This window comes from Takifugu rubripes, chromosome 8 (genome assembly GCF_901000725.2).
Source record: "Takifugu rubripes chromosome 8, fTakRub1.2, whole genome shotgun sequence".
Taxonomy (NCBI): Eukaryota; Metazoa; Chordata; class Actinopteri; order Tetraodontiformes; family Tetraodontidae; genus Takifugu; species Takifugu rubripes.
Window position 1 is genome coordinate 13493444 of NC_042292.1, and position 11387 is coordinate 13504830.

The following is an 11387-nucleotide window of genomic DNA, read 5'->3' on the forward strand; positions in this document are numbered from 1 at the left end:
CTAACAAAAGGCTTCTCAAATTGCACCTTAAGATGTCTTCCTGTCACCTGCATGTATGCTCTGATGAACTTTGGTTCAACAAAAGCACCAAGTTAACTTTACTGTATAATTATGTTATCGAATAAAAATTGACTATATTTTTCCACTAAACCATGTTTGACTCAATTACCCCGCCTATTTATTTACTCTTATGTAAGTTCAATTGATTAAAATAACACAAAACAGTGAAGTGAGGTGTGAATTTATTAATAACGCTCCAATAAATAGTTTTCCACAGGCTGCTCAGCCAACTGTTTCGCATCGTCTCAGTGCTTTATTTTCCACGTTACATTTGCAAAAACCCAGACTGGAAGAGTTGGGACATGAGGAGGCGTCCTGTTTGAGGTGGTTCAGAACCCAGGGGGGATCAAAGTGACATGTCTAAAGCTGCAATTTAAACATGACGTACAAAAGAATGCTAGCAGTGACAATGAAAACACACTAAACGTCGGCCATCTTGGACCGAAGGAAAATAAGCTCCTCCCCTTTCTGCTTTGCGATGTTGATGATCTGTAACTCGGCCCCCCATTTTACCTAGTGATCCAAATCAAATCAGACCTGCTCAGAATTCCAATTTCAATCACATGATAAAATGAGTTCACGTGTTTGACTCCTCTTAGTGAGCGTGCGGTCTTCCTCGGCCCCGGCCCCTGCCGGCGCCGGCCGGCGGCCCGTCCGTGGAGCTGCGCGGGTTTTTGATGGTCTCATCCACCGACAGGATGAGGCAGGCTGCCTCTGACGCAGCCGTCAGGGCATTGATCCGCACGACGGACGGTTCCCAGACGCAGGCGCTGAAGTTGTCGGCGATGTCCTCGTTGTTGATGTCCACGCCGTACCACATACCGCCCTGGCGAGAGAACACGGGGTCAACTTCCAGGCTCGGCGAGTCACTTGAACGTCCCCGCTTCCGTTTCCAGTCCTACCTGTGCGTGTTTGGCTCTCAGTTTGTTGAGGATGTTGGTGGCGTCGAAGCCGGCGTTGTCGCACAGCTGCCTGGGGATGATTTCCAGGGCCTTGGCGTAGGCGCCGATGAGCAGCTGCTGTTTTCCTGGGATGGTCCTGGAGTAATCGCGCAGGTACTTGGACAGCTCCATCTCTATCGCTCCTCCGCCCGCCACAATGGAGTCGTTCTAAGGTTTTAAACAGCCGAGGCTGAAAGAGAATCGACTCCCGGCTGAAGATTTAACCACTTCTGAAACCAAGAGCACGAACCTTGATGGCCCTGCGTACGATCATGATGGCGTCGTGCAGCGACCGCTCCGTCTCCTCTGTGAACTGTTCCGCCCCGCCCCTCAGGATGATGGTGCACGTCTTGGCCTTCGGGCAGCCTTTGAAGATGTTGTACCTACGTGCACAGAAGTCGCGTGCGTGAGCGCAGGATTGACGCCCGGCTCTACCGGACACGTCGCCCCGTCTGCTTTACCTCTCTCCTCCAACCTGGACCTCCTCAAACACTTCACACTGGCCCAGAACGTCATCCGTCATGGCCCCCACCGAGGTTTGGATGGAGCCTCCGCAGGCCTGGAGGTCACATTACAATTGACAGGTGATCGGTTTGAAAGCGTCTCGCGGGAACAGGAGGAGATGAAACTGTCAAATCTGCCGTCTGGACTCTTTCCTACCATCATTGTCCTCTTCAGATCCTCTTCCTGCACCCTGCCTGCACAGAAGAGGTCTCTGTCGGCAAAGTACTGAGTCGCCACATCACCGATGGGCAGCTTGGACAAAACCACCTTGGCTCCAGACTGGTAAATCTTCTCCAGTTTATCGTACAGGATGTTCCACTCTGCATCAACGATGGCTTGGTAGTCCTGCAAAAAAGAGGAAACCAGCACATTGAGGGGAGGCATGATTCAGCTACATTTTAAGGCCTGTTATCACAATAAGATGCCCCTCCGTACCTCCACAGATTTCACGCGGACCTCAGCATTATCCTTCTCGGCCTTTAGCTCCAGCTCAACGTTCAGCAAAGCAATCTTTGGGTTCTCATAGGATTTAGGCTGCATTTCAAACCCAGCGTAAGAGAAGGTTTTCTTGAAGGCAACGCCGGTCACCAACTGGGAATCCTGGAATATTTACAGGAACGTAAGAAATTCCATATCTCAATGCCCCAAACAGCCACAATGGAAACACAAACCTCGAGACCTCCTCCCTGGACCTTCTTGATGCCAATCATCTTCAAGGACATCAGTTCGTCCAGAGACATCACAGCATCCACAACCATCTTGGAAAAGAAGTCCTTCTGACCGGCAATTAGCTTGGAGTTCATGGCTGTGGCAGCACACTTCTCCAACAGCTGCCTCTGCTCTCTGAAATAAGGGTGGGAAAAGGCCAGATTAGGAGAATTTGAAACCTCCAACAAGGGGGAAGTAAGTGACAGCGTCACTGAGCACATACTGCTTATCGTCCTTCTTCACAGAAACGGAGATCTCCTTGATCTTGTTGACAGCGAGGTTGGTGGCGGTACGGAAAGCTCTGATGATGGTCTGAGGGTGGAGACCCTCCTCCACATATGACTTCAGCTGCTTCAGGAACTCGGCGGCCAGGAGGGTGACGGAGGTGGTGCCGTCCCCGACCTGAGGAGAGCATCAAATTAAAGATAATCAAACCCTGCAAACCCTTACTGAAACTTTAACTGGCATTAAAAGACCGCTCACCTCAGCATCCTGGGAGCGTGCAATGTCCACCAGGGTCTTGGCTGCAGGATGAACCACATCCAGCAGTTTCAGTATAGTGGCTCCATCATTGGAGATGGTGCCCTTACCTGGTAAAAGAAAAGAAATGAGGGTGAGTTCATTTGAAAGTAAATTAAATTACTCTGCAACATCACACCACTCCTCACCTCTGCCATCCACTAGCAATTTGTCCATCCCCCTAGGTCCGAGGGTGGTTCTGACAGCCTCAGCAATCACCTGGCCAAAAAAAGCCCACTTAATTTACAAAGAATGTCTGCAGAAAAATAGCAAGCAAGCAACAAAATCAAGGTGTGATTTGCTCACCTGGCAGGCATTGATGTTACTGATGAGCTGAGGGATGCCCTGGGATGAGTCTGTCCCCTCCTTCAGCACGATAACCGGTGTGGGCTGGGAAAAGATGAGAGTCAGGGATGAGGAGGAAAGGCTAAAGAAGCTGGTCAATAATGCAAATAACCATTGCAATGGGTTAAAAAGATGTACCGCATCCATTGTGGATCACATTGGGAAAGAGGTGACTAAAATGTTGGGTCATTTTTTTCCCTCAGGTTTTACCAGCACCACCATAAACACACTAAATCCCAATCCTTATAATCTAGAATTTAAAGAAGTAACATCTGGGACCAACATGTTTTGTTAGCTGACATGTAGAAATGTTATTGTTACATCTAGCACCAACCTTCATCTATGCACATATTACAGTGGACTCATTATATCCTCCAAAACTGTATATTCGCATGTCTATGTCGGTTAGGCATGGTGGACAGATCTCAAAATATAATATTTATCCAGACAGTCCCTTAAATTACGACTATGAACTGAGCTAGCCTAGGTGGTTGGAAACACTGCAGAAATGCTAATACTTTAGCCTGACAACTTATTTTATAATTTTGCTGCGAGCAAAGTCACAATACGAGGCAATTGATAGCCGATTAAAGTATTTCAATATTTATTAAATTATAACCGGCTTAGTTTCCGGCATTTATATTGACTAAATGGTTTAGCCAGCGTCTCCGTTGTACACGCCCAGTGATGCTTGCGTTTCCTCTCAAGCTAACATAGTCACAATAAAAGGTGTTTCATCTTGATATTCATAAAATATCTTCATCCCAGGGGCAGCGAAATGGATGCGTCGCAGTGAGCGATATCACGACGTTAATACTCATTGATAGATTGGTGGATGGACGCAGATTGAACCTTTAAGTGCGGGCTGTAACCGCTAGCACACTCACCATCATCTTCGCAGTTCTTTCGAGAAGCTTTCAGCCGGTAATCAATCCCACAATGCTGTTCGGGGTCACGAGGGGCTGGAGGTGCGTTCAAGAACACGAAGCTCGTTGTAGACACGCGTTGACCAAAACAAAGCGGTTTCACGGGGTATCGACAACTAAATCTGAAATGAACCAATATGTATGACATGCAAACATGTAATTTACATGTAGTTTGCATTTAAAAGTGCATATAGATTATATATTGTTTTGTAAATATGTGTCATTGAGTATGTGTTCAGAATTAATTTAACAAGGTCAATCTGTACGAATTTGCAAGTGTATTGAATTTCAGGAGAAAGATTATTGTGTTGAATTATAAATAAAGGTGTACGTTTATAAATATGGTTTTCTAAACAATGAAGTGGTTTTGTGACACAACAAATCTTTTCACAACTTTAATTTAAATCCTTTATTTGTCAATTTTACAGAATCAAAATGAAATTGAGATAGAGCGAAAGAGCTGATGCCAAAACATCAACTTGTTTGTTTTGAATGAACAAATTTGTAAAATTGGGGAAGACAAGGAAATGTTTCACAAGACATCTTCTCTCTATGGAATCCTTAGTGTGTAATGATGTGTTGACACTCATTTGGGAATGATAAAACATCCTAGTGGAGTGTGACAATCCTCTACTGACAAAGACTTTTCCGCTTCGACCTTACTGGCTCCTCAAGTCAAGGACAGACCACGCAAAACAGGCTGCAACCAGAGTTGAAGCAAACCTGCCAGCAAGCAGGTTAATATCATGTATGTTACCCAGGTAACTGACTCAGAGTTACGCATTGTGAAGCCAAAAAACCCGGTTTCCCCTCTTCTCAGGGTCGACTAACTCAGGATTTTCACTAAACCTGCTTTCTGAAACAGGCCCCAGGTCGGTGGGCCCCACCAACAGGGTGTCTTTTATTTATTTTTCAGGTAGTTTCAACATGCATCATCAGCAGAATTTTCCTGTCACAAACATTACCTGCACATGTTGTGCACGCTGTTTGTGTTTTTGCATACAATGATGGAAATATACAGATGGTGCGGGCATTTTCCTCCAGACGCCAGAGACTTTCCTTCATCGGCAATAATTGTGGTTATGTCCCATCAAATAATCTCTGTCCCTTCATCAAGGACAGACTGATTGGTTTTAAATGTTACTGTCCAATTCATTTAAAGTAATTGATACACCTCATACAAAGAGGGGAATTAGTAAATGTAATATACTGTTGTACTAACAAATTAGATGAAACGCAAGTATCTTTATTTATTTGATTTGTGGATTAGACTCTAAATGACACTTTTAAGCAGACATTGAAGCATGTGTCAGCCATATAAGTCTGTTTTTTAAATGCTCCTTGTGAATTACCCACCACCAATTCAGACATTTAAAAAAAAAAAAACTAAAATATGCACTGTTTATGCAAATGTAAGCTCTGTGCGTAATTAATTAAAAGCTGCAGAAACTGAAGGAAAGGAAAGGAAAGGAAAGGAAAGGAAAGGAAAGGAAAGGAAAGGAAAGGAAAGGAAAGGAAAGGAAAGGAAAGGAAAGGAAAGGAAAGGAAAGGAAAGGAAAGGAAAGGAAAGGATGTTTTAGAGTGGCGAGTGACTAAGAGCCTGTTTATAGGTTCTATCTGCTGTCTGCTTCACTTTCTCGATGGTGATCTGTGTGTCTGGGTGCAGGGCAGCCGCCCCAGTCTGTGCAGGTAGAGGAGAGGCTGCATGTAGGAGAAGCAGGTGGCTGCAGCCAGCGACAGCCCCAGCAGGTAACACTTGACTGTGGGAACCGAAACCAATTTGTCAATTATGAGCGAGAGGATGAAGGGCGTGTAGTTGAGCGTGAGCATGGCCTGGATGATGACCACGGTGACCAAGGCTTTCTTCTTCTTTACTTTGGTTGTCTTGCTCATCATGTTATTGACCCCTGGTGGGGGCTTTCGTAAGGATTTGAAGATAGACCTGCTGCACAAGGTGTCTATGGTGAGAATAGGGATGAAGAGGGAGCATACTGAGTAGCTTCTACCTAACAAGAAGCTCATTGTGGCCAAGAGGAAATAAATACACCAGACAAAAACCAAACATCCCCATTTGAATTGAGGCCTCTTGAGTCTGTGATGAAGACACAGAAGGATCATTTACAGACCTTGAGGCAATAAACAGGATTAACTGAGTTAAGATATGAAGCTTTTACCGTATGTAGTCGAATGGCCGCATCACAGCGATGTACCTCTCCACACATGCCAGGCACAGGAGCAGCGGCTTAATGATGAGCATCAGCGAGTGTGTGAAAACCATCACATCCATGGAGACGTCATTCTTCCAGAGGTAGAGGTTGATAGCAGCCACGGGCAACAACAGGTAGAATAAGACTTGCGTGATGGCCAGGTGGAAGGGGAAGAAATCTGCGGGGGGGATCCCAGCAGCTTTGGACCTTGAAATGAAATGCAGTGATACAGAAATCTGACAAATAACAATATTGCACCTAAAGCGTAAAAAAACCCAAAACAACAAAAACACCTTTTGCTGAGGATGTGAAAGATGAGCCAAATGTTTAAAGGGATTCCCACAATGAGTTCAAAGGTGTTAGTGTAAAAGAGGATGAAGAGGCCGGCTGAATAGCTGAAGACTCCGGTGCTGTCGTTCAGAAAGACGATGCATTCTTTCCAGTAAAATTGTGGATTTAATGAATAGGAGTTGGCTGTGCGTATATCCATGCTGCGGAGACAGACGGAGGCATGATGGGTTATCAGTTCAGTGGAAATAAAAATAAAAGTGCTGCAACCAACCTGTCAGTGCAGTGTCACTGGTGCTCTGAAAACCAGCTCCAAAAGCCTCCGTGGTGATGCAGGTAGATTTGCATGGAACTTAAATGAAACCGATAACATTACATGGAGTGTGAGTTTTCTACACATGCTAAATTTGTGGTTTTGCTTTTCATATTATACAACAGCATTTCGCCTCTATTTTTGTTTTCTTTTTTGGGGGGGGGGGGGGGGGGGGGGTTCAGTAAAAAAAATCCCATTAGCCTATTAAAAGTAGATTTTATTTTCTACTCCTTTCCATGTATGTACAGATTTGTAGGTTTTCTTTTTACAAGTATTTCATAAATTATCTGTGCTAGCTGACAATCTTCTTGTACCAGCAATTCGTCGAATATAGGAGCTATTGGTGCGTGAACTATATAGATGATCTTGAATGCAACCTTTGTTACGTCACTCATTAATCATGGCTCGGATTGGCTGCTGACTACTTATTGGTATGTTCAATATATAACATGCGCGTATACCAGAAGGGCGGAAATACCGTTTCGATTCCGGACGCTACCCGCAGAAATACGCTTGACACCGAAACAAACGCCTCAAATCCATTCCTCAAATCTCGCGCGGAGTTTCGGATAGTTTACGGTGGCGGGAGACGGGGTACGGCGGAGACTCGAGTCCATATTTCGTTTTAACGTTTCAAATTATGTCGCAGTAGCGGACAAGTTACAACAGTAACCAGTAGGAATGGACGACTTCGGAATTTATGCAGTGTTCGGTACGAAAAGTCCGCCGCAACGGCTGTTGAGGTACGTCCAGCTATTTTTTTCCCACATTGTTGCAAACAATCGCCTAGTTTCTCGCGAGCTTAACGTGCACACTTGCACGAATGATGAATTTTGACAGGACTGTTCGCCGCTGTTTGGTATTCCATAATTTGTCAGCTGAGCTAATGTTATCTTAATATTACTATCTTATGTCGAACAGTGCGGAGAGTTCCTGCCGTGCGTCCATTGCTGTTCCTCCGAGTGCCCGCCAGGTGGTGCTGTTTAGCAGCGGTCCGTGGGGGGAAAGGATATGCGGCAACGCAGAGCTCAACAATGCTGAGCAGATACCCATCACTATTGGCAAATTAACGCCGTATAACAAGTACGTCCACTGTGGAGGATTGTCCCTTATTAAATGCTGCAGTGCCGAATCTTATTTTCAAATATCCCATCGTATGTGCCTTAGGTGCCTGTCATGGGAGCAGTGGGAAGAGGAGACATGGACCGATGGGGTTACACTGAATGTCACCTTGGAGGGAGGAAACCTGGTAACTATCATACAGTCATAACTTTTGGGTGTATTTGCAACAACCATGCATCATTGTAAATAATTTAATGGACCTAATGAGTCATGTAAGCGGTGCATTTACAGGGCTTCTAAACAATGACGATCTTGTCTTGTAAAGTCTTGTAAATGGTTATTTACCCCTCAGGTCAATGGAGATCTGTTGGAACCAGAGCTGATTCTGGCTGTGGCTGAGTGCAAGATTCAGGATTTTCTGCAATTATTCATAGAAATACAAATGAAAGTTTCTATTATATGTGCACCCTAAAATGCCCAGCATCATTTATTTGGTCCTTCAGCTGCTGACAGCAATGCATCCTGGTCCATTTAGGCTTAATTACCTAATCATAAATGAATAATCTGCCCCTTCCAGGACACCATAGCTCCCCTCACAGCCAGAGAGCTCAATGGCAAGAGGAAGAGAATGTCAGAAGAGGAAGAAGACGACGCCAGGAATAAGGTGGAAAACTGCCAGGACGAAGAGAACTTGTGTCCGAACAAGACATCTGTGCGAGAAGGCCGGGGTCAGAAGAAGGGAGGACAGAAGCTGCTTAGCAGTGTAGGGAACGTAACAAAAGGACAGGATACAGGTGAGAGGAAAACTGCAGCGTGCTCTGTGCCGGAGACCTGTTCGTTCTCCCTAACTGTTATTTCCTACAGAGGCACAGGCGATGGTGGAAAAAGGGTCTTCTCAGAGTATCGTCAAGAAGAAGGGTAGACCGAGCAAGACTCCGAAACAGAGCAGTGAGTTTAAACACTTTTTATTTCTTTTGGTGTATTTATTCAGCCCCTTTAACTGAATGGCTGCACGGTTGTTCCTGCAGCATACAGGAAGTTAAGTTTGAAAACAAAAGAATCCTAAATTCAAGCAAAGTTGGTCTAAAAGTCATTGTATTTCATTCAGACGCTCTTTGAATTCCCTGCAGCTCCACTGTTGGGCCCGTCCAGACGCTGGGGTCAGACTCTGTGTCCCATCGACGCTCAGACCGCCATCCTGATCGGAGGTCAGGGAGCCAGGATGCAATTCTGCAAAGACCCCATTTGGAAGCTGTGCACAGGTCGGCCCCCACCCCCGGCACCTCCTCACAAAGCACGGTTTTAGTCTCACCGCTTTTGTTTCCGTGCCACAGAGGACTTGTCCTGGTTGGCGGCGGAGACTCTGGCGGAGGGTCCCACTCCCGAGGGCAGGATCGGCCACACCTCTGTCTACGACCCCGACTCCCAGCGCATCTTTGTATTCGGGGGGTCCAAGAACAGGAAGTGGTTCAACGACGTCCACATTCTGGACACGCGGAGCTGGAAGTGGACCATGGTGGAGGTGAGTGCTTGTCTGGGTTTAACTCTTCAGTGCTACCTCCCCCCATCCCCCCTTATTCTCCTTTCCTATCCCCTCCAGGCCCAGGGGAAGGTGCCTCCTCTGTCCTACCACAGCTGCAGCTTGTTCCGGGGGGAACTCTTTGTCCTGGGAGGGGTGTTCCCCCGTCCCAACCCCGAGCCTGACGGCTGTAGCGGTTCGCTTCACATCTTCGATCCGCATCTCTCCATCTGGTACCAGCCTATCGTAACAGGGAAAAGCCCCTCCCCGCGCTCAGGGTAGGATGGCAATATCTAAAGTATCACATGGCTGTGTACCTATTCGCCCCTGAACTTATTTGCTCCGTTTCTCTGCCAGTCACTCTGCATGTATGATGCAGGAAAGGAAGATCTACGTGTTCGGTGGGTGGGACACGCCCGTCTGCTACAACGACATGTACATGTTGGACCTCGGTGAGCACAGCTGCCACAGGAAATAAAAAGAAAACACATGTTTACCAGATTTGGATGAGCTAAGATTTTCCTCTACTTAACAATAAAGCAGGATTTTGGTAGAATTTGAGGGGGGGGTTACACTTAGTTTGTGCTACATAGATGGAGGATTTTAGGCATTCAACATCAATATTTGATGTAAAAATGTGATGATTTTTTTTTTTTTCTTCAGGTCTAATGGAGTTTTCGGCAGTGAAAACCACAGGGAAGGCCCCCTCTCCCCGAAGGTGATTCACTCAGAAACCACAGCCCGCTCTGGGTTTGGACAGATTCATTTCACTGTGACTTTCTGTTCCAGCTGGCACGGCAGCGCTGTGCTCTCAGACACCAAGTTCCTGATCCATGGAGGCTACAACGGGAACAAGGCTCTCTGTGACGCCTTCATCTTTGATATTGGTGATTGATTCTTACAATAAACCTGCATTTGTTTTAATACAATGTCCTAAAATGAAATTTTCTATATAAGATTTAATTAAGATTCACGACTTGAATGGATTCTGATCAAACTTCCACGTCTTTTTCAGACACCAACACCTGGACAGAAGTGAAAATGCCCCAGTTTTCTGTCCCCAGGGCAGGGCACTCCATCATCACCATGGCGATGCCTGTTTCCCAACAATTCACGGCTGAGGAGGAGGACGGCGGCTCCGGGTCTGTCTGCAAGACTCTACTCATGTTCGGAGGCGGCGACAACGAGGGGAGCTTCTACTCCGACCTGACGACCATCGCCGTGGAGGAAATTCTTTCCCATGTTTGAAGAGCCAGTCCGGGGTGAAGGGTCAACGTCGGACCATCTCCACGGTCCTGTTATTTATTCCCTGCACGTGTTCATTGTTTTAGCCCTTTCGTCTCTTTTAAAGGATTTTATAACTTCTGGTTTTGGAAAAATAAATGAAAAAAACCAACAGTTCTTTAATGTTTGTTGATGTTTTATACATATAAAGTAGATTTTTCCTATTTTTTAAAAAGATCATTTCAGTGAATTTGAAGTATTATGATTATGCTTTGTTTCTTTGCTGTTCTGTCATTCCACTGTCTTCGCAATAAACGTTTGACTTGAGCCACCTTTTATCCACTGAAAAAGCCCAATATTAGTCGTCTTTTTGCTAACATGCTCATGTCAAAATCAGAGAATCAGAGAATTGTATTATTCAGCTAGCCTCTTTGCTAACAGGACTGACGTGCGGGGCTAATGATGTTATGATTCATCCTCCAAGTGAAATAACTATGAATCACATTTATGATTTTTTTTTTTACAATAAGGATTTGTTCTAGTATTTTGGGTTTTCTATTAATTCCTTGACTTATTGGGGCTAATTTTGTGTTTTTACTCTTACATTAGGGAGCTATTGTCATAACAGCAATTTCAGCTGTGGTGTCCCGGAACATGCCGGTTCTTAAATACATATTACGCGCCATTTATCATTATCAATGACTGGAAAAATTAAAAACAGAAACGACACTAATACTTAGTTAAATATAGTTCTTATAAAACATAACAGTT

General features: G+C 45.3%; 2 protein-coding genes across 3 annotated transcripts; one reads left to right on the forward strand and one right to left on the reverse strand.

Annotated features, from left to right (window-relative positions):
* Window positions 1-225: 225 nt before the first annotated feature.
* Window positions 226-4068, reverse strand: cct7 (chaperonin containing TCP1, subunit 7 (eta)). Of its 2 annotated transcripts, none has more exons than XM_003977915.3 (12): window positions 3965-4068; window positions 3039-3122; window positions 2882-2951; window positions 2697-2803; window positions 2437-2615; window positions 2177-2348; window positions 1941-2105; window positions 1662-1850; window positions 1463-1560; window positions 1252-1384; window positions 963-1169; window positions 226-886 (listed from the first exon to the last, which is right to left on the reverse strand). In XM_003977915.3, the coding sequence occupies exons 1-12, from the start codon at window positions 3968-3970 to the stop codon at window positions 656-658; spliced, it is 1641 nt and encodes a 546-aa protein (XP_003977964.1). In that variant the 5' UTR covers window positions 3971-4068; the 3' UTR covers window positions 226-655. The 2 variants fall into 2 exon arrangements, with proteins under 2 accessions (XP_003977964.1, XP_029696021.1); XM_029840161.1 differs by lacking the exon at window positions 3965-4068 and adding an exon at window positions 3799-3855.
* A 3278-nt stretch (window positions 4069-7346) lies between these two features.
* On the forward strand, window positions 7347-10962 carry krcp (kelch repeat-containing protein). Its single transcript, XM_003977922.2, has 12 exons — window positions 7347-7554; window positions 7733-7894; window positions 7979-8060; window positions 8451-8667; window positions 8738-8821; window positions 9004-9135; window positions 9208-9395; window positions 9474-9670; window positions 9750-9844; window positions 10056-10110; window positions 10182-10279; window positions 10408-10962. Exons 1-12 carry the CDS (start codon window positions 7493-7495, stop codon window positions 10638-10640), a joined length of 1605 nt encoding a protein of 534 aa, XP_003977971.1. The 5' UTR covers window positions 7347-7492; the 3' UTR covers window positions 10641-10962.
* Window positions 10963-11387: the final 425 nt, after the last annotated feature.